The 27,870-nt window shown below is 44.9% G+C and overlaps 1 protein-coding gene and 1 pseudogene across 2 annotated transcripts; one reads left to right on the forward strand and one right to left on the reverse strand.

Moving 5' to 3' along the window:
* Positions 1-3,348: 3,348 nt before the first annotated feature.
* On the reverse strand, positions 3,349-9,375 carry LOC149335751 (uncharacterized). Its single transcript, XM_089552352.1, has 11 exons — positions 7,814-9,375; positions 7,550-7,735; positions 7,310-7,489; positions 6,499-6,561; positions 6,372-6,419; positions 5,990-6,049; positions 5,856-5,903; positions 5,028-5,066; positions 4,761-4,960; positions 3,684-3,843; positions 3,349-3,483 (listed from the first exon to the last, which is right to left on the reverse strand). The coding sequence occupies exons 2-11, from the start codon at positions 7,731-7,733 to the stop codon at positions 3,356-3,358; spliced, it is 1,110 nt and encodes a 369-aa protein (XP_089408478.1). The 5' UTR covers positions 7,734-7,735; positions 7,814-9,375; the 3' UTR covers positions 3,349-3,355.
* Positions 8,209-11,192, forward strand: LOC149335752 (uncharacterized; annotated as a pseudogene). The gene is made up of 11 exons (XR_016284099.1): positions 8,209-9,560; positions 9,616-9,685; positions 9,748-9,826; positions 9,889-10,057; positions 10,140-10,201; positions 10,268-10,308; positions 10,388-10,556; positions 10,636-10,697; positions 10,764-10,838; positions 10,903-10,959; positions 11,097-11,192. The product of XR_016284099.1 is annotated as an uncharacterized LOC149335752 (transcript).
* Positions 11,193-27,870: the final 16,678 nt, after the last annotated feature.

The following is a 27,870-nucleotide window of genomic DNA, read 5'->3' on the forward strand; positions in this document are numbered from 1 at the left end:
ACGGTGACACAGAAATGCTACAGAGTTTCCACAGACGCTTTGTGTTTAAACACAAATTTGCCCTTGCCCTTGGATCGAACTCGGACCACCGACTAGCCAGGGAAGTAACTCTGCCAACTGAGCAAACCTCGACGGCTAGCATATGGTATACGGTGAGAGCGAATCGATCAACAACTCGGAAATGGAACGGTGTCATCTAATCTTTAGGGCAGTCCCCGTAAACATTATCGGTGGATGGTAGTGAGTAATTACGTCGTTAATACAAATCTACTACACATTGGGACGCTTCCGTAAACATTGAACGAACACCATTCCCAAGTGCGGTTGCTGGTTAATTCGTTCTCGCCCCTTCCGCATGCCAGCCGTCGTGGTAAGCTCAGTTGCTATAACGAGTGCTCCTGTGGGGCTGTGGTCCTGAGTTCGGACTCCAAACCGGGATGAATTTTTCTTCCACAAGAAGCTTTTGTGAAAGCTGTGTAGCTCTCCCCTGTACTCGTATGGCTGCACTTGAATTGATGCTAATGAGTAATTACTCGCATAGTAGATATTAATTGTTGCTGAGGCCCAGTATGAGGACCTGATGCCTTCTTTCCCATAGTGCAACGTCAGCAATCTGTGTTTGCTAGTGTCATGCTTGTTAACGGTACTAGGACGTCCCAACAACATAAGCATTAAAAACGAAATTTAAATGAGAAGCCATAAGGTTGGTGCTTATCACCCGCATTCGCTCTTTCCTACATGCATTATTATTTGCACAGACTGTAATATGAATGTTGCTTGGCATAAGGTTTTTAACATTGAAGTTATGCAGCTGCTCTTCATTCATCTGGGCAATCCCAGCCGAAAAACTTATTTGCATGCCACTAGATTGAACGTGCTGACCCAAGCATGCATAATAGGGGTTCTTCATTTCTGCAGATTTGCCCCAATGCTTCTGAAGCAACAGACCCAGTTGAAAGCCGCTGAATGCTGAGCGGATCACGGGAAGTGCGACTCTATAAGGAGAGCTGCCAGCTCAAGTGTCATTTTCGTGAGGGATTAATTTCAATACTACCAGAAGAGGCACGCGGTCTGCAGGGGAAGTTGGGAGAAAACTTCGGTCATAAAAATGCAAATACCGGTTTTAGGATGCTACCCCATTCTTTCTTTTTGTCTGTCGTTTTGATTTATATTTTGGGGCGGATGAGGCCCGAATTTCGCTTTTTGTATGAGCGTTACGGTATTTTGTTACTCATTTAGTGAGTCTCTTAGCAAATTAGTACAACTAATTTTGAGAAGAAGGTATAGTGTTTTCGAGTGCTATTTAACTACAGCAGCCATTTTCGATCACTGCATTATGCAAACCAGGACGTCCAGTGTTGACCTTTTCAGAAAATCCTCATACGCTTACAATTCAATTTGACAAACCTCTCTGGAAGCAGTTGTGAAGAAATGGATATTGTTACCTCCCAGCCGCTTTTTCGGTCCCATGGAAAAAAAAGCCCTTCCGACAGCCCTCGTTTTTCTCAGCATCTGCAACCAGTGAAGTAAATGAGAGTATTTAAAGTCACGTGCCTTCTAAGCCAGAAAGGGACAGCCTTGTAGAGGGCACTCTGCATTGCTACAGCCAATTAGTCACTGAAAGTGCAACCATTCCTGCATTGGAGCCTAACCGCAAAAGGGCAACAGGCACAGTTAGGCTCCCTATGAATAAACCTTTTGTCGCAAGGACTCACTTAGCTGCCACTGTGCACGCATTCTTCGTGCTAGGCGGCCAGGCTGAGCCTTCATCTGCCACTGGGCGCACACATCAATGTAATCGGTATTCCGCTATGCCCTTTACACGCTAGCTGGTACGTTTCTAGAGCGCTAAGATTTTGTAATGTTATTTACCAGCCGGTGAACGGGGATGCTTTCCATTCAGGATTACTGCTATAACGCTAATTTCATATATGGCGGCTAATGTCCTATGGGCAGCTATCACTGCAGCCCTATAAAGCGCATGCTTTGCCAAAAGTAACCAAGCAACAGGTTTTTGCTTCTCAACCGTATACTACAGCCTTTACGGCACCCCCTAAAGGCCGAAAGGTGTCAGAACGTGTGGACAAAGGCTAACCTTACTTAACACAGAATCAGAGCTAAAGGCCGCCACAGGTGCTTCGCTACGCGGCTAAATAACAAACCACCTGCGCCCGGTTACTTTGGCAAAGGCGGTACTTAACCAGGAAACAGAATCTGTTTGGTTATTTTATTTTGTAATCACAAAATAACGTAGTGACTCCGGAAACAAGCGCGTCTTGCATCCTTTCCATGACACGCGGCGTTAGAAATAGAGGTGTTATGGTTGTAGTTCTCGCATCATATTTGGTCTGAACTAGCATCTGTCTCCTGAGTGTTCGATCCCAGTCAACCACGGATATCCGTGGTACGTACGATTAAGATCCGAATCTCCAATGCCAGGTGGGGATGTCCGTAGGGCATGCCTACGGACGTCCATATCCGGATATACGAATCGGAGATTCGGTGTATGTCCGAGGTACATCCGTTATCGGATGCCTGAGGGATATCCGATTCCGGACGTCCATGGTATGTCCGCTTATATCCTTTCACGGATATTTTGATGTGTAGCTTTTCCGAGCATTGTAAATTTCAACAAGCTGATTTTAATTTCTACAGTGGAGTGCTTAATATATGAAAAATTGCTTAAACCTTACAGTGGCTTTGTAGCTGCATGCAATAACAATAAACTAAAGCCACTTGTGTTTCCTTTGGCTGCATTTCTTTAGGTCAGTTTGTGTGCAGTACAATTTTTTTTAACTGTGGCATGTCCACGCATTTTCTGACATGCAATCTGAAATATCTTCACAACATAGCTGCACTTTTAACAACAGACCATTCCACTCAGCAGGAATCTGTTATGGAAGCATTATATTGAAATTAAAAGCAATCATAACCACTGGAGAAATTCAAGCATTTAATAAATATTATTCAGTAGCAAACACAGGGCCGACAAAAGCTTTCAGAATACCAAAGGCAGGAAAATCCAATTCACTGGCTGTATCTAGAAGCGCAGCCAGGCATTTATGGTTGCATTGTGGAGGCTGGGCAAGGCAGTTCAAATTTAAGCGCATCATTCAGTCAGTGGCTACATATTTTGTCTGTCAAGCAGTTCAGCTTTTTCATAATTTGTATTCCAAAAAACTTTTTTGGGCACAAGTACATGCAACTAAAAATTTTGGTCAATACTTGTCTCCTCTAACTACAAGTTAGCTCAGATATTTCACTAATACTGGCAGCAAAACATGAGCGAGGCACTGATTGTGGTGCCCTTTGAGCATCAAAAGAATGAATTAAATTTCTTCAAAACTTCAAACATTTATTGTACAGAATTTTGTGATAATTTCTGATTGCAGCGCTCCTTGGCTCGGCGCAGCCACTCCTTGACTGCTGTGTCTACATCTTCATGCGTAACTTCTTTAAGGAGTTTTGTCCTCTTGACTGAGTCTGAAAGTATAGATTGCATGAAAACAATGGCTTGTGAAAATTTGTCACCCAGAGGGTGTCCGACAAGCACCAAGAGCCAGCATCACAAGTGATTGTCATGCTTGCTGACCGCCTTAGTGGTGCAGTTTTTTACCATGAGCTACAACTTTAGCATGCACACTGTTGAAACAAAAATATCTGCCTGGAAAATGTTTACTCACCAAAGATGACTGTGCGAAGTTTAAGAGCGTCAAATCGCTCCTTTCCTTTCCTGCCGTGCATCGAGAAGTTCTCGGCAACCTTGTCAGTCATTAGCTGCGCCATCATTGCCCGTACAGTGACGGGCACTGATTTTGTGCCAAAGCACTGCAGCTGTGCAATCTAGAACAGAGCACCTCGAGTTCATAGCTAGCACAACAGCATGGTTCACAAAGTGCATTGGCAGGTGGTCTTAAGTGCCTTTGCAAGCTGTAATTAAAAGAGCTGTGCAAACAAATGGACAAACAGTAATATGAAAACATTAACAAAGCAATGAAACCAGCATGAATTATGATCAGCTTGAAAAACAAAGCAAAAAAAAGAACCAATATTGTTCCATGATCTTAATAAATTGGTTTTTGAGGAAAGGAAATGGCACAGTATCTGTCTCACATATCTCAATGGACACCTGAACCACACTGTAAGAGAATGAACGAAGGTGGGAGTGAAAGAAAGAGGTGCCGTAGTGGAGGTCCATGGAATAATTTCGAACACCTGGGGATCTTTAACATGCACCGACATCGTACAGCACATGGGTGCCTTTTGCGTTTCATCTCCATTGAAACGCGGCTGCCGCGGTCGGGTTTGAACCTGGGTAATCCGGCTCAGTAGATGAGCGCCTTTACCACTGAGCTACTGCGGTGGGTCCTCGATCTTTCCTAACTGGTTCTTAATGCAAGAAGAAATAAAGGCATCAGCATATCTCCAGCAGTAATTAGTACTCCCTAGACTCATCGAATATGATAGTGCAGTTGCGGAGTTGCCAACCTCAGCAACTGCTTTCACTTGGCAAAGGGCTTAGTGTGACTGCTAAGCTACAAGAAACCAACATTACCATCACATCACCACCTACCGCAAAAAAACAAAGGGAACTGGTTTCTGAGCTGTGCAAGACAATTAAGCTGCCATCAGCAAAAACAAAAACCATAGTAGTAATGGTTTAGCTGTTTCATACATAAAAGTGTACCAAACACATCTGAAAACAACCTTAACTCCTCACACTTGCAACACGAACAGATATGCTAACGGCAGTCACTCACCAGGGCATTTCTCCGTTCAGGAGTAAGGTTGGAATCAAATGCCTTTAATTCCTCTACTGAGCCAAAAGGCTCGCTGACAACAGGGTCGTCATTATCTGCCACTTGATTGCGTGGCACTGTGTTGGCAGAAAGCAGCTCCAATATTTCTGCTTGCGTATGCCTTATAATGGCGAAGTTTGTAATTACTCGTCTCTGGAAATCTGCAGGCATAAAGAAACTGGTTACAATTCTGTCAAAAATCCTAACAGCAAGAAACCCAGAACTCACCAGCAAAACCAAGGCACCTATAACAATTATGCGCACCACCTGAAAGACAAAAAAGGATGACATTAGCCTAACAGCTCTGAGAACTCCAACAAGTGCAGTTATTAAGCAAAAAAAAAATGAAGTAGCTTTCACCATTGCTCATAACTGTTTCCTTACGTTGAGGTTCTAAAGAATCAAGAGAAAAAACAATTCTGTTCATTACCCATGATACATTGCAGTTGGAAAGGCAACCTTTTCAACTGCAAGCTACCTTTTAGCTGCAGCTAAAAGGTAGACAGTGGATAAACAACCGTGCATCTGCTAGTAGTTTTTGAATTTTCCTTTTGTTACACTATGCTATATTCAATTTGTTCAACAGCAATTAAGACATTTTTGGCTCATAAAATCGGATACCAAAAATGGGAACCTTTACCACCACCATTAGATAATAATTGGTGATGTAAAGACCAGAAGGGACTCGTGATAACTTTCTGGATGACGGTGTAGGCTGGCACAAAGGATTTGCATGCAACAATCACACTCATTCATAGTTAGCTTGCAAAAAACTGTTAACAGTGGCAATACTTGTACCTCATTTTAAGGTCTTCTCTGACTTACGCAAGCATGGTATTCACTAAGAGGATGATTGATGCAGGTAAAGTTGACATATGTCCTCAGAGCCCCTTAAAGCTGGACACCACTAACTGCTGCCATGTATTGATGTGAAAACAGGTAACAGCTAATAAAATTGCAGAATGCGAAGAGAAATTTCAACTGTTGGGTATTATAAAACAACGGCATTGGGATACAAAGAAGCAATAACACAACTGCCCTACAGAAATTACTTACCTTGCTGAGAAGGGCTTGCTGGCACTTCGCTTTCAACGGACAAGTCAGCTGTGTATTCATGAACAAGGAATTTAAATTAATATTCACAATAGAAAACTAGAAACTCAAACTGTAAATTAAAGGTATCTATCTACCTGTGGCTTCCCTTGGCGTACCGCTCTGTGCCGCCACTGGTCTTCCATTGAAGTGATGGGCTAAGCAAAAGAATAAATCGAATTTGCAAAATAAGAATGCAATTGTGGTATCTGGCTGTATAGAACCTGATCAGGAATGTTAGTAGCGCATACTACCATGCTTTGATTTCAACATTCAGGTGCTCAGAGGGCAGAGATAAATGCAACAGAGTCCTTACATCCAGCACAATTTATAAAGACGTAAAATAAAAACAATTCAGCTCTGCAGCTCAGGCACGTTGACATGCCTGCCTGATATGCCTTAATGAGCAGTCTTGTAATGAAATTCCTTAAATGCTATAGCACGTGCCAGCTGTACAAAACGGAAATAAAATTTACTTACCTTGCTCTCCACAGTTGGCTGGCACTTCAGCATGAGGGGCCACATCACCTGTGCATGAATGCACATGAAACAAATTAATATTTGCAATACGAAATAGAAACTCAAAATGTAAATTAAAGGTGATTACCAGTAGCAGTGCCTTCCTCATCACTACAGCTCAGTGCTGCCACACTCCCTTTCTTGCTGCAGGCTGAGAAAATAACAACCCCAAATTGCAAACTTAGAAAACACTGAACATTGCGGCATTTTGGCCAACTAGAATGTGCTGGTTAGGACCATATATATGCTACCATGCTATGTTTGAAACGTTCAGATATTTGCAAGGAAAAGATAAATGCAGAATAGTTTTTATTTTCAGCACTTTATGGTGAGGAAAAAAGAATAAAATAAAGTACTACAGCTGGTTGCTTTACGATCAGTTACTTTAACATATATAAGTATGGCATGCTAATAAGCCTCAGGCATGACTTTTTAAAGAAATGACTAATGCCATAGCACGTGCCTGCATACTCAACACAAGACGATAACGCGCGCGTAGGGAAACGGACTCATTTTGAAACTCGCGCGTCCGCAAACAAACGAACCTATAGAATAAAAATTCAGGGGCACTTTGGCTCTCTAAAATGCTGTAAGGCGAAAGCGTTTCCTGGCGCACTGTTTATTTCATTTTTTATTTTGTGTTTCTTTTCTTATTTTATTTATGAAACCCATGCATTCATTAGATGCGCCTTTATTCAACATCAAACCCCGAACCTTTGTGGCGGAGCGGTACCGTTTCGCTTCGAATACCGGAGGCCCTGGTTCGATTCCAAGCCTCGACACAATTTTTTTTTTTCAAGTATACTATAGTGACGCCAAAATGCAGACACACTTGCTGACACAATTTCGTCACGACAGTATGAGGCATTAAATGTTTTCGCCTTAATAAAACAACGTACGAGTGCTCCTTGGCTCCAGCAGTCCATGTGGGGCGGCAGGATAATCTTCCAGTTCGGAGTCGCTGTCGCTAAAACGCTTAGGCCGCACGATTCGCCTCCGCTTCGGCGTGCTCTCCTCAGTGGAAAGGTCGGAAGTGTAGCGAGCGAGCTCGAGCTTCTTCCGACCTTCTTCATATGTGCCTAAAAAAAAAAAAAAGCTTGACCACTGCTGTCATTTCAAAACCAGCGGTTTATTCTTACGGAATACTCCTTTCACGTTTGCAGCGTACGTTACGAAGTCGGATCTGGGGGGATCGCCACGCCGCACCAGCCTTACTGCTTTGTCCGCAGTGACGTTAGGCCACAGGCATTTGTCGCCGTTCACCCACGTGCATGGAACTAATTCCACTTCGCGTGTGTCATTGAATTCCACGATTGCGTACATGCCTGAAATATATAAAGAGTTCACCTAGAAAGCAATAATTTACTACATGACATCTCAGATTTGATCGCAAGGTGACTTACCTGCAGCTTGTCGCACCGATGCGGCGATGTTGACAGCGTCACACAATAACGCGGAATTCCGACGAACGCAGTGCAGTGCACCACGGCGAGCACAAATACAAAATGCGCGCTAGATATGCGCTTGGCTTGGCCAGACTTGGCCTTAGGCGGATGAGGTGCAGACTAGTGCAGCCTCTGGTGGTGTCTTGCGATAGAAAAGTTATGAAAACAGTCAATTTCATTATGTAGCCAGATACTAGTGATTTAGATAGCAGTTTTAAAATAAAATGTTTTATTGTTAAAACTATTGTAAAAATTTGAAATATTGGTATGTTTTTTATTGCTTTTTTTTGCAATTACATTTTAAGGCACATGGTAGTGTATAGCAACTCCGCACATAACCCCACCATCGCGCCAACCGCACGACCGATGCTCGCGACCGTGCATCGGACCCAGGAACAGCCTGTGCGGTAGTGTGTTGTTTCGTGATTTCATTGTGCCAAGGTGAACCGAGCCACCCATTTCGTCTTGTTTTTCGATGCAAGTTGCTTGACGTCTCAACGCGCTTTCCGAAATGCCTAAAACCAAAATCGAGGAGAAGCCTTACACACGGGCAAAAGCCTCGCGCGAAACAAAGGCGGTTTTCGAGAACTTTGGGCGATGCAGTCGCCAAAGGACGGTACCCGCGCCTGCCCCTTCTACTGTGTCATCTGCCGCTTCCAGTGACAGTGCCACTCCACTATCAGACTCATTCTTTGACAGCCGTGCACTCCAGAGTGAACAAGTGACTGCCGTGAGCGACATAGCAGCAACACTAGACCTCCCAGAAGTGGCGCCAGCCGTGTCTTTAGGTTCCCCGTGTTCATCGGCTTCAAGTTGTGATACAGCTTCTGAGCACCCTGCTGATTGCCCCAACCGAAAGCCAGCCGCCGAGTCTGGCTATCTGGCGACAGCACTGCGGGCGTGGGCCCTGAAAGAAAACATTTCGCACTCGGCATTATCATCCCTGCTCAAGGTTCTGAAGGCACATCCTTCTGATACAGCTTGTCTTGCACCGCGAGAGACTGAATATTTCAGCGCTGACCTCTATGCCACCCGGGGAATACTGTCATTATGGTCTTGAGCACCAGCTCAGAAACATGCTGTCTCATAGAGCTCCTGAAGTCAGTTCTGTTACACTTTCCTTTAATATTGATTTGCTCCCAATTCCTAAAAGTTCTAGAATGCAGTTATGGATAATTCAATATCAGGTTCTTGAATGTAGCAGAGCTGCACTTTTTGTTGTAGGTGTATTTGCTGGAATGTCAAAGCCAGACTCTGCCAGTGAGTTCTTGTCTGCATTTGTCACTGAACTAGGGCAGCTTATTTCGTGCGGGCTTAACTTTCAAGGTCAAATCTTCCATGTTTCAGTGAAGAGCTTTCAGTGAAGTGGAGGGCTGCAGATAATTTCGACCTCCTGGGATTTTGTAACATGCACTGACAACACGCAGTACACGGGCCTCTAGCATTTTGCCTCCATCAAAATGCAGTCAAGATTTCAAGATTAATTGAATCCATGTTCTCGGGCTCAACAGTAAAGTACCCTAGCCACAGAGTCACTGTGACAGAGCTTGCTTTTATTGGGGAAGTACTACCGAGTGACAGCATCTGACAGATTTCGATAATCCACCATTGCCAAGACAAGTCATTCCTGCTGTAACCCTGTCTCAGCTACGGTTGCAGCTCTTACAGATGCTGCTAAATCTTGCACATCTCTGAAAACACAAAAGTAAGTACACCTGTCTCCCTTTTATGTTTTCTAATCTCGTACAGAATTTTTCTAGCCCGTAGCACTGCGGACTACACCAACATTCGTGGGATGCATTATCTTTTACTTCACCTCTGTGTTCAATGGTAGGTTGCAGTTGCATGGCAAATGTTGCCTACTCTCTCAGTCTGTGGAATTGTTTCCTCAGGGATGCTGCATAGACGTGAGTAGCCTGTTGTGCTACTGTTCTGGTATAGCAGGTTGCAATACGGAGCAGCAGTCTACATGTAAGTTCGTAGTGTTAAAATTTCCAACTCCCCAAATGCATTTTTCACTTTTTCCTTTGCAGTGTGCCTGTGGATGGCTCGTGCAATTGATTGTTGCAAATGTGCCACATCGTAGTGTCAACAGGTATGTATTAGTTGCAGTGTAAGTGCATGTTGCTCACTCTCACAGCCTGTCCACTTGTTCCCTCAGGATTACCGCACGGACGTGACCAGCCCATTCAGAGCAACCATGTAATAGTTTGCACTACAAAGCAGCAGTCCACATGTAAGTTCGAAGTATGTTGAAATTAATTTTTCATCTTTTTCTTTACAGCGTGTATGTGGACAGCTCGTGCAATTGATTGTTGCAAATGTGCCACGTCGTAGTGTCAACAGGTATGTATTAGTTGCAGTGTAAGTGCATGTTGCCCACTCTCACAGCCTGTCCACTTGTTCCCTCAGGATTGCTGCACGGACGTGACCAGCCCATTCAGAGCAACCATGTAATAGCTTGCACTACAAAGCAGCAGTCCACATGTAAGTTCGAAGTATGTTGAAATTAATTTTTCTTTTTCTTTATAGCGTGTATGTGGACAGCTCGTGCAATTGATTGTTGCAAATGTGCCACGTCGTAGTGTCAACAGGTATGTATTAGTTGCAGTGTAAGTGCATGTTGCCCACTCTCACAGCCTGTCCACTTGTTCCCTCAGGATTGCTGCACGGACGTGACCAGCCCATTCAGAGCAACCATGTAATAGCTTGCACTACAAAGCAGCAGTCCACATGTAAGTTCGAAGTGTGTTGAAATTAATTTTTCCTTTTCTTTACAGCGTGTATGTGGACAGCTCGTGCAATTGATTGTTGCAAATGTGCCACGTCGTAGTGTCAACAGGTATGTATTAATTGCAGTGTAAGTGCATGTTGCCCACTCTCACAGCCTGTCCACTTGTTCCCTCAGGATTGCTGCACGGACGTGACCAGCCCATTCAGAGCAACCGTGTTGTAGTTTGCACTACAGAGCATTGGTCTACATGTAAGTTCGAAGTGTGTTGAAATTATCAGCTCCCCTCATACACTCTTCATCTTTTCCTTTGCAGCACGTATGTGGATGGTTCGTGCAATTGATGGTTGTGAATGTGTGACATAGTCAGCAGGTATGTTCTAGCTATAGTATTTTTTATTATGATCTTCAGTGGCAGTATCTTGAATTGCAAAAATCATGTACCCTTTCAGTGACAGTATTTTTGCATTTTTGTTTGTTTTCTTGGGAAAAACTTCTTTTTTACAACAGAGTCAACATGAGAATACAACCTGCATACAGTAGCCCATCCTATTGCATGGGACCTCTCCAGCGTCAAGCGTGAAGAATGCCTCTTGAAGGTTGAAAGCATGCATTAATGCCTTTAATAAAATTTTTATTTTAAGACAACTTGCTTTGTGTTTGGTTTCTTCCTATAGGCATATGCATTTGACGTACGATGAGGCCTGTGCCTGATATAGAACACTTTGCGGGCTTGTATATAAACTCATTTAGTATACGACAGTTATATTAGTGGCTGCAGTCACCAAGGCCTGCAATATGCCAACGTCCTCTTTATATCCGCTGCGGATATCCGCGGATATCCGTATCGGATGTCCGTGGGAGATCTTTTCAGTTATAAATGTACCTCCGTCGGACGTCCCTCGGAGATCCGTCGGAGATCGGCGGATCTCCCACGGATATCCGAACATCCGTTAAGGGACGTACATCGTACGTCCGCTGGACGTACAGTGGTTGATTGGGCGATGTTTGGATCGAAATTCAAAACTGAAAATGTTTCGTCCACTTTACCTCCAGGCTATCTGAAGGTCTTTCAGTGGCTAGGCTGGGCGCGACGAAATTGATAGGAGACGCACCAGATTCTGTGAATCCCGAGACACGTGGGAAACCGGAACCAAGCACCAGGAGCCTAGTGCGCAGCGAGACGTGAACACCTTACGATGCAAAGAGACGTCAAAAGGCTGGAGCGATGAGCAGGGGCTGAGTATGAGGCGCAGGCAAGGAGAGAAGAAAACGTACCCGCAGGTAGTGAACGATTCGCGCGGTATGGCAACACGGAAGAGGCGCCTTGGAGAAAAGACCGCGTTTACGTGCCATAAACAGATGCGCGTCTCCTCCTCCGCGTCCTCACCTCTTGCTTCTGCCCTCCCTCGTCCTTCGTTTATTCGTTTTGTTCGTCGAAACACGGGATCGGAGAAGGAAAGAGACCGGAGGGCCTTCGAATCAGCCTGTAATGTCATTGGAAGATAGACCGAAGAAAGGCGGCCATGCCTTTAGGTATACACGAACCTGGGAATCTTGTTTTCGGCCGGAGGGCCAGTGTTCGGCTTTCCTATCTTGCCTTCATTCTTTCGGGTCGTTAGGCTGAAGTGCATTTCCTCTTAGATGCCCTTGTTCCACGACCACTTGGGTAGCACTGGCCCCATTTACACGAAATGTAGTTTAGTTTTGGGCCGGCTAGTAGAAGAGATTATGCAGCGCAGCTTGGGAGAGGCTCTTCGCTACAAATTGATTTCAGGTGGTCCCCAGTGCGGTACGTACCGATGCGGGCCTCCCTGGCCCACGTAGCGCAGTTGATTAAATATCCTGCCTCTTTCATCGAATATATTCACTGCTAAGGAAATGAGGCAAACAAGCGCACATTAATTTCGAACGAAGAGCAACTTTCGTGCTCCCATTGTGCAATCCCTTTCTTTCAGGTGAAGGCTACACTGTTCCGTGGTCGAAGTTGCCTCCCAATTTCTTAGTTTATGTTATTTGCACTGCACTAATTTCCCGTTTGAGGCCGAGAACGACTACTAGGCCCACTTGCAAGAAGTCAATAAGAGTCTCGTTCTGAATCTTGCTTTATTTTCACTGCAAACCCTCTTTGGATTTGAGGAAAGGAAAGGAACATAATGGGCTCAAAGTTTGTGCATCGCTCGCCTCTGGTTAAGACTGCTCTAGAAAACCAACGAGGAACGCTTTTGACGATGGCAGTAACGTTTATAGCAAGACTCAAGCCGACCGGGGGGAGATCTGGGGATATAATGATTCTTATGGTTGAATCTTGCAATATATAAAAAATTGCGTTCATAAACTACGTCCTCTTTAAAATTGTACGTATCTAGGATTCGCTAAGCATAGGCTAACAAGTCGGTCTCTGTAGATTTATGTGACGACGAAGTCAGAGGAAAACTGATCTCGTTTTCAGCTTGTTCTCAGAGGTTATACAGCGGCCTGATGAGAGCTCCGATTCTCGATCAAAACCCCTTGCTGCCATATGATGTACTGAAGAAGATAATAAGAAGAAATAATTTAAGCGGGGAAAAAATTAATGTTCATTTACTCTTTACTCTTACTTCAAGGGAGATTTTGAGGCGCTTCAAAAGTCTCGCCTTTGAATGAGAGAATACACTTTTATTCAAAGAGGCAGGGAGAGAATCTATATCTGCTTTTTCTTTATTGATCCTAATACCTGACCATGGTCGACGCACTCCTTGCGCTCTATGCAGAAATACCATAGGCTTTTTCAGGCATTATAAAACCACCGCTTCATGAACCAAACGTCAAACGGTAGCGGAACCCATACGACACGTTCCACGTGCTAGACCCTCATTAGGACAAGAATTCTAAGCCGTCGAACGCAATGCCCCGCGGGGCGAATTTTCACCGTATAGACCACGTAAGTTAATAGGTTGACCCACTTCGTATTGCGCCCACCGTGAGCATGTCTTTCCTTCTCCGCCATTTTTTTTCCGGTTTATATTCCGTTTCCTACGAGCGCACTCAGTGACTCCACCAGAGCGCGTCGCATCGCACTTGGATGCATTGCTCTCAGGAATCCCGTGACTTCATATCAAGTTTATCAACTTCAAATGAATCCTGTCTCAGCCAGAGTAGTAGAGCAGGAAGAGGCTGTTTACTCTCTCTATCACCTGGGGGAAGCGCGCTGGAGAGCAGGCAACTGAGAACGCAGGGACTTCTGCAAGCATCCCCATTAAACAGTGGGTGAGCAAGAAATGCTGCCCAATATGTAAGCTGGTTCCGGAGTCAGGTACTGAAAAACCGAGTTCTTATAGCTGCCATTTTAATAGGCGAAAAAAAGTGAACAGAATTTGAATTTGCCGGATTCTTTGTGCTGCGACTGCCACTCAGTAGAGTCAATGACGCAGGAGCCTGTAATCGCTGACCAATAGCGAACTCTAATATCACTTCTAATGTGTTTTGAGAATCCTGGTTCCCTCATGCATTTGGTATGGTATTCACAATGGCGCACAGCTCTTCTCATTTTTCATGTTTTCAAGAGCATATCTCTAGAGCCTGATGCCCGGTAGAGGACCTGGCTGTCATTTGATGGGAAGATGAACAAAAATCTACACAGAATGATATTGGTGGTATAGTGCTCGGCTGCTGACACGAAAGACGCGGGCTCGGTACCGGCCGCGGTGGCCGAATTTCGATGGAGGCGAAATTCCAGAGGCTCATGTACTGTGGGAGGTCAGTCCACGTTAAAGAACATCAGGTGGTCGAAATTATTTCGGAGCCCTCCACTACGGCGTCTCTCATAGCCTGAGTCACTTCGGGACGTTAAACCCACATAAACCAAACCAAAGCAAACCAGAATGATAATATATTCCCAACATAGCACAGCAAGGTCGCGCAACTAACAATACGATTTCCCTTCTCATATTCTGTGGCCAGGTCCGCTTAATGAGAATTAACGCGTTCCTTTCCTAGTATAACATTTTTTGCCTTCGTTTCTGTCGAAGTGAATTCCGAGAGAGGAGTGACGCAGAACGATGCAGTAAAAGTCGCTCTTTCAGGCTGGTATCGCGCGCCCGCTGTGCCCTGCGTTATCTCATTAGGGAAAAACATTTGCCTGCCTGCTTGCCATTCCAGCCCTCAGTGAGGCACTCTCCTTTCCCGCCCTCTCTCCCCAATTCCCAATAACCCTCAGCGCCTTTGCACCAAGAGGCCATTCCGCGTGCCCAAATTGGACGCAATTAGTCGGCCGCGACGGCCGCTTACAAACTTCGCTCCGCCCTAAACGCCTGCGCTGCGAGGTCGTAGCTTCGTGTCGACTCTCTGGACGACGTCCATATCTACTGACACTTGGATGAACGGAGATGTAGAACGGCTTGTCAGTAAGCCACCTCCGACGGGACAGCTTAAGATATGCTGTGCAGCGTGAGGTGCTTGCGATGCCTTCGAGACAAATATGCCCCAGCCATCGTGACAGACGGTCAGGTGTTTCCTTGAGTCAGATTGCGAACGCACGGTCAATGCAATTATTGTTGTGCATAGGATCGCTGTAACAACTTACGAGTGTAGTGTGTGCATGATTTAAGCCTTCGGTACATTTTCCCCTCGGAAACTCTTATTATTGATTGAACTGGTTCTGAACTTTGTTTCTTCTTGCATTTCAATCATACACATTTTATCATATATTCTGCCGTCTCGCGTCTTATCCTTTCTTTTTTATTTGGTACCTCAAAGGCCCCTGGAATGGGGCATTACATGAGGGATGGACATGATAGTTAAACAACTATGGTCTTGATGGCGTTCTTGAAATGGATGGCGTTGATGTGATGCACGGCGTCCTGTGGTAGATCATTCCACAACCTGCTTGCTTGCTTCGTTAGTACTAATCGTACTTTTGTAAAAGTGTCTTCTCAAATTGCACCACTATATTGGTTCGTCAAACTTGTCGGTGTTATTTTCTGTAGTTTTGGGATTAAACGCATCGATGCTACAAATAGCCTTTCATTGAAGATTATTTTATCAACGACATTAAGTTGTCTGTTTTGGCACAGTTCAAATGCCTAGGCTTTACTTTTTAGTATGGTGTCGAGGAACGTTCATGAATAGTATTTAATGGCAAAGGCCAGCGTGTTGCTGAACTTTTTGCGACGCAGTTTCAGACATGCTCCACTGCAACTGAAACAAACTTTGTACATCGCAAATATATGCTCAATCCTAAAGTGCACGAGCTTGGTATGGGATCTGGCAACGAAGAAGAATGCAGATATACTGGAACGCATACAGAAGCGTGCAGCTCGATATGCGACGGGGAGACTAAGACTTCACGAACTGGTCATGTAATAGTGAGTAACGTTTGGGTGGCCCTTGCTCTCTGCGAAGTGCAAGTACTTACAACTAACATTGCTTTTATCATTCTAAAAATTAAACTGGAATCAATAGCGAAACCTTTCACCTACCCCACCTTCTACACTAGCACCCAGAAGGGGGCTGTTGGAGCGTGTAGAAATAGTGAACTTTGCTATTTCTCCAGAGTGGAGGGGCTAACTGTTTATTAACGTTGTACTGGCTAAGTATGTGAAAACTGTATGCTCGTTACGAGTTTTGCTTTTATTCTCGCAGTACAAGTGAAATTATGCAGGCGAAGTAGAACACTAGAAACCTTATATGGGCTTAAAAGATGCTCACTCGGCCTCAAGTACGGAGAAACTTTGTCTCAATATTAAGAAACATGCATCCTAGCCATGTACATTGCTCAAACAAGTAAAATCATTGCTTGTAAGTGTCTCTGATGGCGGCAAGTTCGCGTTAATTATTTCCTCTGCATTGCTTTTTATACACTAACATATTTTGTAAGCCTCCTTCCCGAATTAACAAGATTCCGTCAAGCAGAGCGAAATTTCGTTTTTCCCTGAGAACCTATTAGTAGCATTCGTGTACAAGCCATCTAGCGCAAGCGTGAAACATATCTAAAACGTACTCAAGTTTTGGAACTGCATGAAAGTGGCCCATTTTTAGATTTACTGACGATTGCGCTGCAGCGCATGGTATTACAGGTCCAAGTCAAACAAAGGCATACATGACAGATTCGGACCTAATAGAAGAAGGTGCCATAAAATCAAGGCAGTAAAAGCAACATTTTTTCTGAACCCTGCAAGCAGCACTGCAAGAGGCTATAGAGTACTTTTTCTTCTACGAATCGCTAGAGTGACCAAGGGTGGCCGTTTGTAGCAGAGTAATAGAGCGATCCAGCAACTCACTCGTGTGCGACAAGACACGGCCGTCTTCCTTGAATGCATCTGGGCCTGAAGCGAGTCTATATTGAGCCAGATGGGACGACATCTCTGCGTTTTAAGCGTTAGGTTTCACGTTCTAGCCGATTTTAGAGAGCCTGTCTCGAAAGTTTTCGATCGTTCGTGACACCCGAGGTGTCTTCTTTCCTGATGAGCCTAGGGCAGGCATGCGCCGATGGCCAACAATGTCATGAATCTACCAGATAGCGGCACTTAATGTTGCCTCGTTTCAGCCCATTGTGACACTTTGAGTACGTGGCCGCCTCTTGCCTGATGTTGCATCTTTAACGACGTGCGTGCATCGAGTGGTGAGCTTTCTTTTAAATCTTGTTTTCACGTGTTTATTTTGTCCGCCTGCACTATAGTCAGAATGTTAGAGAGCCGGTCCGGGGAAAGCCCGGCGCTTTATTTTAATCCATGAAGATGTGCGCACTGTTGGAGATAAAGCAAATGTGATTCGCTTTGCCTTGAAAATTAAAAACACAGAGAAATAAAGACTGCGAAGGTGCCAAATTTGATTGCGTTTGCGGGAACAAACTACTCTCCGCCATAATATATAACAAACGCTTTCTAAAATGTCTGTTTGTTTACCAGCATGCATTCCTGATTCGGAAATTTCCTGGTGCAATTCCGAAGCTCAAATACTATTAGGAAGCACATACTGATCTTAAATTGTTAGCCATAAATTCAGTTTGAACACCTTCAAGCGTTCCCCACAAGACATGGACTGCTGTTTTGAAAATGAGCAATTTGTTTACACTCGTTTCTCCAAATAGACTGCGAATAAACTGCCAGCATAAAAAGCAGCTAAGTATCTTCAACTGGGATTCGTGATGAACGCTAATTTACTTAGTTGTTAACTAAAATCGAACTGATTAATTACGGCTCAAACCCATATGATATCTCGGAACAGTAATTCTCTGTTAACTTAAAGCTTATCAACACCATAAGGTACAATCAGTAAAATACGCACACGAGTGTTAAAAATACGCAGGTCATTCCAGAAATTTACCGCGACCAACGGGTCAAGAAAGCTGGTGTTTCCATAATTTCCCTTCTCTCATTTACAGAGAGGAATGAATAATTTTTGTTCATTTGTTTAAACCACAAAAAGGAAGCTTAGATATGCAAAACCCGATTTTATGGGCAAAGGTTAAGGAGAATCTCCTACGGTAAAATAGATTTGTACTAATGGAGTAATTATTCTGTGGCATGCATCCAAGCACAGCCATGCGGCTACAGAGGAAAGCGATACAACTTCCACAGAAAGTTCGTAGTCAAAGAAAAATGCGACCGGGTCCGGTGTTCGAACCTGGGAATCCTGCTTCACCGCAGTAGTCGCTCTATCAACTGTGTTAGCTGGGACGGCTAGCACATGGTAGCGTGAGAGTGAAATGATCAATAACTGGAAGTGGGAACTGTGTCGGTCAAATGTTTAGGGGAATACCCCAAGGTGATTACCGGTGACTAATACGTTAGCCGTCCCGGTTTTCTCATTTGGTAGAGTGATTGCTCCGGTGAATCGATGGTCCCGGGTTTCAACCCCGAACCAAGAAGAATTTTCCTTCAGCTAGGAAGTTTCTGCGCAAGCTGTATCGCTTTTCTTTATAGCTTTATGCTGCTCTTGAGCGGTTGCCAATGAGTAACTACTCTCTTACCAAGAATCTACTCCACCTTGCGGAATTCCTCTAAAAAGTTGGCCGCTAAATATACAAATATATGCTCCCCTACCAACAGGTAATTGAGCCTTACCTTTCACAGGGACATTTGGCCATAAAATCCTCACGAATCCTACTCCCTAATAATAAACTGCTTATTCGAGAATAAAATATAAATGGAAAACGTACGTAGAAAACAAGACTAAAAAAATATTGTCATGGAAATGTATTTTTACATTGCCTTTAACTTTACTATTTGTGCTGTATTTTACGAATTTAGGATACGTTTGCTTCGATGTTAGCCAGTTCAACAATTTTTCCATGCTTTGCTGTGTGAAGCCGTCCAGAATTTTACACCGGAGGAAGCTATGTACTTTTCAAACAGCATGTTACTAACTATACTGTGTAAAAATTTCTTTCTGTATTGAATGCGCACCAAATTTTGATCCGTGAGAACTGTTTTTGCAAAGTAGTGGGGCTTGAGCACCTTCCAGTGTATTAACGCTATCATTTTGTCCTGGATACCTCGTTTCATTTAGATAGGCAAAAAATTTGTAACTTGAACATTATTCCTTATTCTACATCGCCAAGGTCCTTTTCTGCAGTTAAACTCAAAGCCTTCATCACTCTCATCATAGAGTGCGCCCGGGGGCATGATTATGCGACCTTATTTCGGCTGCTATAAGCTGCCGAACGTACGGGTTCTACAGGAGCGATCGAATGGGAATACAGTAAAAGGAATAAATTGCTTTGTAGGCGGTCAGAGTAAGGCCAGCACATTGAAAACTTCTCCTCTAGTAAGCAGAATTGAAACCAAGTCGACCGGGGTCCCGACATCTTTGTGGACTGATTTCCGACATGATTCACACTGCTATATTTTTGTGCCTTGGCATAGCGCTGATTTTTTTTCAATGTTTGCACTGTGCTTGGCTGCTGCCGCTTTATTTGGCCATTAGCTACCGCTGGTGGTTATAAGTAGAAAGCCTGCTGCCTATGCTGTAGGCTTCGCCATCCGGAGAGGAAGCTAATACTGGGGTGAGATTAACAAAAAGACTAAAAGATAAAAGTGTCCCGGCCTATGCCCGAGCGAGGAAGCTATCGGAATGGCGCCCTTTCGGCTGTAGCAAACCGGTTCCGCTTCTGCTCCCGCCATGCTAGCAACAGCTGCTCCCAACAGCGCAGCGAGAAATATGGCGATGTTCAGGAAGCGCCGGTTGAAAAGGCTTGTAGCAATGCGAATATTTGGAAGACGCTTCCTAATAAAAATTGCAATTACATAAATTCTAGCCCACAGCACGATTTTTCATTCAAGAGTGCAATTCGGACCATTGTCAGTAATGTTCGGATGCCCTCTAGTGCAAAGAATATACCACCTCGTTCGTGGTATGAGCCAGAATAGATAGTGCCACTTTAGCACAGTGGCACAACGAGAATGGGAGTTTTCATTTTTTAAGCGAAGCTCTGGGGATTTGAAGTCGTCCAGCAGCTTCACGAGGGAGTTTTTTTTTCAAGGCTTCTCGGAAGCGCCAATTTTTTTCGCTCTTGAAAGCAGGTATTGATTCCTGCAGCTGACAAGCACTCGGCGATTTGTATGTGTGGCCATTTCATTTAAACCATGAAGCAATAAAACATAAGTCTGCAGTACGCTGTAGGCAAGGAAAGAAAGAAAAGCTCTGCGTATTTGTTGACAGTCCGAGTCTCCTCGGTGGTCATAGGGCTTCACAATCACGGCGAACAGCGAAAGGACAGCAAAGGTACCGGACTATTCAAGTGTCTCTTATATACGAAAGATTTACCTCATGTTTTCCCAATCACCTCTATTTACCCCTAACCTCGACGGAACGTAGTGCCTCTATTTCGGCGTAAAGACCACATAATGCACAGAAGTTACGGTTAGTACGATAACACGCTGGCGACGTAGTTTACTTTTGGCGAACATCGAAAAGTGTTTTTGGTCAATAAGAGTAGTAAATATTGAGAACTTTTTTTATTCCGACGATTATGGTGTTTTCTGAGTTTATACCTCTTGATAAAGGAAAGAACCACTTTGTATAAAAGGCTACTGCTTCGCAAGGCAAAAGTTTCTAAAATCGATTCATATCTTTAGATTTCATACTGGTGTGGCACCACAGGGACAGGGACAGAGACAGAGTGACAACAACACAAGTGCTCTTGAAAATTGGGCGAGTTGGTACGAATTCATACTGGTGTGGCACCACAGGGACAGGGACAGAGACAGAGTGACAACAACACAAGTGCTCCTGTCTCTGTCCCTGTCCCTGTGGTGCCGCACCAGTATGAATTCGTACCAACTCGCCCAATTTTCAACCCTTTTGATCTTTAGATTTAACCGTTAATTGAATTCGTCCGGCTGTCCGCTCATACGGCAATTCGCTGGGCGTTTTGTCCCTCGTATGTCTGAGCAGATAATTAGTTATAGTTTTAAGAATTCTATTCTCATTGAAGAGTTCTCTGGCACCAAGCCTAATATGTTAAGGGAAGCAAGAGGAGTTCTTTTTTTTAACCAAAAGAGAAAACAGGGTAGCATTTCGAGCTTGTGCAAACAGTTCAGGAATCTTGTATATACATAAACGTTTTTTTTCTCGTCATGTCATTAATTGACTTAAAGGCGGCCGCAACATTCATTGCCACCCGCCCCAAAAATCCGTATAGGCAGTCGATTGTATAGACTTCCTGCGGACGCCGTGTGGCAATTTTTTAAAGGGCTGACTTAAGAACGAACGGGGAAAGGTGTTCCTCTCTGACGCCCACGTAACGCAGTAAATAAGTGGAGAGATTGACGCCGCATGCCAATACGATAAATATTTCTTCTTGCGATTAGCCTGTTAACTCGTGTAGAGCGCTCCTTCTATGATCGAAAGCGTGCCACAACGTTCAGCGCTTTACTATGAAAATTCGAGTGATTCAACCCATACCCTGACGTCACAAGTGTAACTTGAATCACAGGACACCACGCTATTACCAGGTGGGTTCTTACCGATCTCTACCGAGAACTTAGAATGTCAAAGCTCAAGGTCAAAGGTCAAAAGTCAAGTGGTGCAGCACCAAGGTGGACCACACACGGTTAGCAGATGAGCAACCATTACTTATCTCAAGGTCATTTCAAGGTCATTTGGGGCTCACGGCGAAATGAGTGTTGTTTGTCAAAGATCAAGGTCAAAGGTGGTTCCCTAAGTGGACCACACACGGTTAGGTATATGTGCATAGCAACACTAACCATGACTTATCTCAAGGTCATTTAAAGGTCATTTGGAGGTTCGCGGCGAAATGCTCCGCCGTTATAGTAGTGTAGCTTTCGCCACAATACAGATGTCCCTCTGGCGATTCACAACTAATCAGTCTTGCAGCGAGGGCTGCAATTGTGCGAAGGCCGTCGTCAGAAGCCATATTTCGTAGCTACCCTTTTTCCGCTTCATTCCTCTCTTCCTTCTCACTCGCTTCTGCAGGATGTGATGTCACGCCTCATAGTGCGCAAGCAATGTCGTTGGCCGGTCTTGGTATAAAGGCAGGGCTGGCCAGTGCTAAAGGATTAAAACAAGAGAGCAGAAAAATAATCGCCACAAAATGTGGTCCCTGTTCTCTTACTCGCTAAAGAAAGCGGCAGACACATCTTATGCACTTGCTCCTGGCCCACTAGCACATCCTAGCCCTGAAGCTTTGCCACCGAGCTCTAATTAGATCCATAATTCCAGAGTGCCTCCCCTTTCGGATATAATAGACGTATGACGGCGCGCGTTGGATGCGTTTGTTTTCTCCCAGCTCTGCCGCCGGTAGTGAGAACGAGCTTGAAGATGCTTGTTATGAAGAAAAGGGCTGAAGTGGGAGCGCCTGTGTCCTTGACAGAGCAGAAGCCTCTTACTAACAAACATGTCGCGGTGCTTCTCACGGATAAGCCTTCGTTTGACAGCGCCACGCAGAATTGTGAGGGCCTACTCGGACGTGGTTAGTGGGCTCTCCCGCTCATTTCTCCCTTTTGGTTTATAGCTGGAAGGAGGGGTTTAACCTGGTGTAGAAAAAGGCGGCCTTTCCTCAGAACTTGGCTGCTTCTTCTCGTCTCAGAGAGCCCGAAATTAAGATTATGCCTTCTGAAGCAGTGTGACATAAGACCGGCCTATGCGTCAGATCGAAGGTTTGTATTCCGTCTCCGTCAGCAACATGACATTCGCGAAGTAATAGAGCGTCGGGCTCAATATAAAGGGCTAACAACACCCACAAAAACGAACAAAAACTCCTACAAGGACTTACTCAGAAGGTTGGTAGTTCTTGAAGAAGACAATTTCGGATACGTTTTTCTAGTTGTCGCATCACCTGCTGCGATATGCTGTGCAGCTGTCTTCCCTTACCCACGTCAATGTGCTTTAGATAACGGATGCTACAAGGCACTCTAAGGGAAATTGTTGTGGGCCACGAAAGACGAAATTTGATTTATTTTTTCTGTGGTAAATATGCTGGTCAGAAGTCCGTGTAACTTAGATTTCATCGGCACCAAACATATTGCTCGGTTGGGCACGAATTGGGGACGGCTTTCAGATGCATGTGCATGGCACATGAAAATGCATTCCTTATTAACACTAGATTGGCACTGGAGCCTGTCAGTCGGCGGTATATTGAACGTGCATGGCTCAAGCATGGGTACTCGAGAGGACTTCGCTGATTGCTTGTGCTAACCCTGCAAACTGAACTATAGGAGCACGTGGCTCTTTCTTCATTCGCATGGGAGGAGTGCATTGGACACTCGGTAATCGAATCAGATACCCGGAGGAGCCCTGCGATCTTTCGCAGGAAGATTCCGGGGCAAATGAGCGCAGGTCATTTGCCCATATATTAGCGAATTCATTTACAGTTCGCAAGGCAATCGATCACTCTACGCGAAAGCGTCTTCCGCGATTGGAAACCTCCGTGCGACCAATTATGACGTTTAATTTTTTTCTGATGAAAATGTGTATTATTGTTGGGTTTTCTTAAAACCTTGGCGTGTAATGCAGAGCGGCAAGCGCATTCAGGATCCCAAAACACTTCACAATGCCGGCAAAAAAAAAAGTTTGACAAAACAAGACTTCTAACGCGAAACACATTCTGGGTGGTAATTTACACCCGAGAACTACATCACTTCGCGGAATTTCGAGGGATCAGCCAACTTATTTGGAGACTGCTCGCTCATCTATCACAAAATCCGAATCGTTCGTCTTCTCGCTTCCTCCGCTTCAGTCCAGTAATGGGCACATATTGGAACACATTCGCCATTTTTAAAACAATAGAAGAGAGCACCGCTGCATTAAAAAAATGGCAGTGGCTTATCTCAGCTATTGCAGGCTATACGTAACGAGTAGTACGGTATATCCCTGGTTACGTCTAGTTGTTTCGCTTATCGTCATGGTCCGACAACTCGAGTTACTCCGTCTCCTGCACCGCACATTGTCGGCCTCACTCTCCTTGGCCGCCATGACAGTGTACTTTTTCCATACATCGCGACCCTCCTCCTCCCTTTGCTGCGCATGCGTAGTAGAGCACGGCGCGCCAGCTGCGTGTCGCGCATGCGCAGTCTCTGTCTCGGTCGGAGGAGAGCGGCGTCGACAGCTGTGACGTCACTCGCCGGCTCCTCTCGGTCGGAGGCGAGCGGCGCGGCGCACCAGCTGCGCGGCTGTGACGTCACTCGGCTCATCGCGGATGCGCACAAGTGGCGCCGAAGTCCCACAGCGAAATGCCGAGACTGCGGGTAATGTAGCTCTCGCTACAAAAGTTCGAGAATTTGCATTAGCGTTGAAGCATGCTGGGCATCGGCTGTTCTACTTGGTGTTCCCACACTGTGACTGCAGCAGGATTGGGAGTATTTATTTTTTTAACTTCCTTCCGGGTTCGAAGCCATTACAGCGGGGAGTGCATGGAAGGACATACAGTCCGCGATACTACAGTACGCGGACATACAGTGCAGCATAAAGGATATTTACTCCTGTCACCCGGCCGAAAAAGAGGAAAAAAAGAAAGAAAAATGCCGAGATTAACATTAAAACAAAACAGATTTCAGGCGAAAAATTGTATAAAAGTGAGGAGAAATGCAAGACAAATTGACACAAATTTATAAAGTGAGAACACGCTGTCTTAAGTGAGGAGAAATGAGGAGAAAGGAATAAAGCAAGTAATGTCGGCTACATAACTGGGAAGGTGGTTCCAACTCTCTGAAGTGCTGGGGACAAATGAGTGAAAACAATGTTCAGTATGGCATGAAGGAACACCTACTTTGTGGAGATGATCAATGCGGCCTGAAACATACTTTAGGAGGAGTTAGTAGCCGCCTCTTTAAAACAAGATTGTTGTTTAGTTCTTTTCAAATAAATAGAAGTGGAAAATTAATCTGCAGAGTGAAATCAGTGGCAATAAGGTTGATAAGGTGCTGTTCATAGCGGTGAAACTAGAGTTACGGCCAATATAGAGTCCTAGTGTGAATTAATGAAAACGTGGACCCCGCCAAGGATCAGCGGCTAGTGGTTTTGTCCGATTGGTCATGTGCTCGCCCGTTACGTCCCTGCCAAGGGGGCCGTATTTTGTTGGAAAGAAAATGAAAAACGGCCCACGAGACAAAATTGCAGTGAGCGTTGGAGAACTACAGCCGCTCGAAATATATCTGGAGCACTTCATTACGATATCCCCGACTCCTTGGGTAGCCAACCTCAAATATTTGCGATGAAAATATTTAGGGCATCGCCAATATATCTGGCCCAGTGGTTTCCGTACGAAAAGGTTTGCAGAACTAATACTAGCGCAGAGAACAGCGTTTCGGCCAAGCTTCCGTGCCAACCTCTCGAAAGAGAGTCGGCAACCAGTTTTGGGCGGGAACCAGTTGTGGCAACGCCGGAGCCTCAAGCAAGCGCGGGTCGAAGCAACTTCGCTGAGGGCACGACGTCTTTGATCTATTTGGGCGAAGGCAGGTAGCTAGGCGATCGATATTCCTGCGAAGAGCAAAGGGAGTATTGGTCGCTTCCTTCTGCGACTTATGTACACACGGTACGAGCAACCAGGCCTGTTTTATGTCGATGTCTCTGTCTTCTTCCTTCAAGAAGAGGGCAGTGTTTGTTTAGCGTTTTAAATCATTGGGTGTACCTTAACGAGATTATATTAGAAAGGTATAAGTCTGCACCCAATATTACACTGATTTTGGCTATTTTTTGTTTGGTGAAAATTTCAGTGCAGCCATGTAATGTTTGTTTATTTTCGATTCCACTAGCATATGGCGAACGCGAGTGAGTAGAATGCTGGGCGGATGGATAATGCAAACTTTGAAACGGTGAAAGGCGAGTAATGCAGCCAACAGAAAAAACAGAAAAAGAAATGGCTGACGTTTTTCTTCTTTAACTGGTAAGAAAGGACTAGGCTGCGCGTGTAAGGTATGCCATTATTTCTGGAATTATCGTTGAGACTCTTGTTCGCAACTCAGCCCTGTAATATTTTTTTGCGGGATACTAACAATATCTTCTGGCATCTGTCTAACAGTTTGCCGTCATTGGCGAGATCGGCAGCCATGTTGAATTCGGAACCACGGTATGTTCAACTCCGGACCATGGGTGGCAGTGTCGGCTGGTGAAGGTTTATTGTCTTACTCAACAACGTAAATGCCTTCTCGTTTGTGTTTGTTCCTTGTATCTATGGCCTAGCCCACGGGTCACGTTCGCAGAATGATCAAGTACGGTTAACGCCATCCTCAGAGTTGGAACAACAACCTATAAAAAAACACCTTACTACAATACGTCAAGGCAGAAATACGGTTACAATGAACCAGTTGTTAAAAACAAGAACACAGAAAACAAGAAGGCGCAGAGGCACCATATTTCATTATATTGTGACGAAGAAGAAGAAGCTGGCAGTGGCGTGGGACGGAATGGTAGCACTATGCTAGCGGCCATTAAATCATGTCTTGTTCATCGTTTATAGCGCCTCATTCTTCGGCTAGTTGCCACGTAACAGTATGTTTGTAAGACTCTGACATTCGAAGCTATTGATGCCTTGATGACTAGTCAGCTGTTGATGCTATTTTTGGCTGGTGGGACTTATGAGACAGGTCGCTCTCTATGAGCTTTTCCCGCACATCACCTGCCACCTGCCACTGTTGCCAGATGGAGGCTTCACACAGAAAAGCCTGGTCTGGTGACGTCTTGCCCGGGCTGGTGACCTCACGTCTCTCCGACCAAGGTGATTTTTGCTTTCTGGTGGCGTCACAAGTGGCGTCACTATACGCCAGCCAATCAGGTTTTTTCTGGACGACGCCGGACGGCGCCGTGTTCTTTCCCCGGTGAAGACTAATGCTATCGTGTAAAAAGTAAATAATGTAGTAGCAGACGCCGCCATTCACCTACACAGTAGTGCGCTCATTTCAAACGTGCTACCACCTCGAAAAGCCCGAAACATGGACAGCCCTGGGCCAGCATTTTCATGTCCTGGTCTGATCTGTGCAAGAAATAAAAAGGTCGTACACAGACACTGTCAGATTCTTTCAAAAGATGTGGGCGCCAACTCAGATGTCTCTTTGGCAAAATGACTTTTGTGAGCTTCGAGCAAGGAACATCGTTCTTTTTGAATTAAACGGAAGCACTGCTTTCAAAATGAGCGTCTCTATAAGACGGCACCACAACGAAGACCGGAACAGACACATGCGATATAAAATCTTCGCACGAAGCAAAAGGTCGCGACTGACCCGCTCTTGTGCCCTAACCACTGACGTCACCGAACAGTACAAAAGCGAAGAGGCAAAGCCAATCTCAAAGATGTCTTGCTTGTAAAGAGGTCATGCATTTGGCATCAGGTTATCTGAAACGTGTTGTCTGTAGGCTTGACTTTACTTGATGGTATTATAGAGGCACACACGGGCGGAGAAAGGAAGCTCAAGCAAAGGTCTCTCTTCTGTACCTAGAGCCGCCATATGGAACATGGTGAGACGGCAAAAATAGACAAAGACTGATCTTATTTCGACCCTGGTTTAGATCCTACTGTAATAGGATTGGACTGATCTCGATCGAAGACGCTCTTAGAGCTGCACTATGCTATAATACTGAAGATGGGAAAAACCAAGATAAAACCCTTAGTGGTGAAAAAAATTGTGGTCAGTTTTTTTTTGTTTTTTTTTTCCCTCTCTGTCTACCTATTAGGAATTAGCCTTTGAAGCATTTCCAAGCATCGGCTAACAGGTCTGCAAGTGTGACTTGATCTGACGGCGATATTAGTTGAAAACTGATCCTCTTTCCAGCCTGTTCTGCAGAGCAATGCACCGAGGGTTAGCGGAGCCCTGAGTTCCGACCAAAGCCTCTTACGTTCGTTCCCCAC

This window comes from Amblyomma mixtum, chromosome 7 (assembly GCF_055824585.1).
Source record: "Amblyomma mixtum isolate Tamu chromosome 7, ASM5582458v1, whole genome shotgun sequence".
NCBI lineage: Eukaryota > Metazoa > Arthropoda > Arachnida > Ixodida > Ixodidae > Amblyomma > Amblyomma mixtum.

Coding starts and splice junctions, on each gene's coding strand:
- LOC149335751 (XM_089552352.1), bottom strand. CDS start 7,733: ATGTACGCAATCGTGGAATTCAATGACACACGCGAAGTGGAATTAGTT. Junction 5,067..5,855: donor AGCAAGCCCTTCTCAGCAAG/GTAAGTAATTTC, acceptor TTTGTCTTTCAG/GTGGTGCGCATAATTGTTAT. Junction 3,484..3,683: donor ACTTCGCACAGTCATCTTTG/GTGAGTAAACAT, acceptor CTATACTTTCAG/ACTCAGTCAAGAGGACAAAA.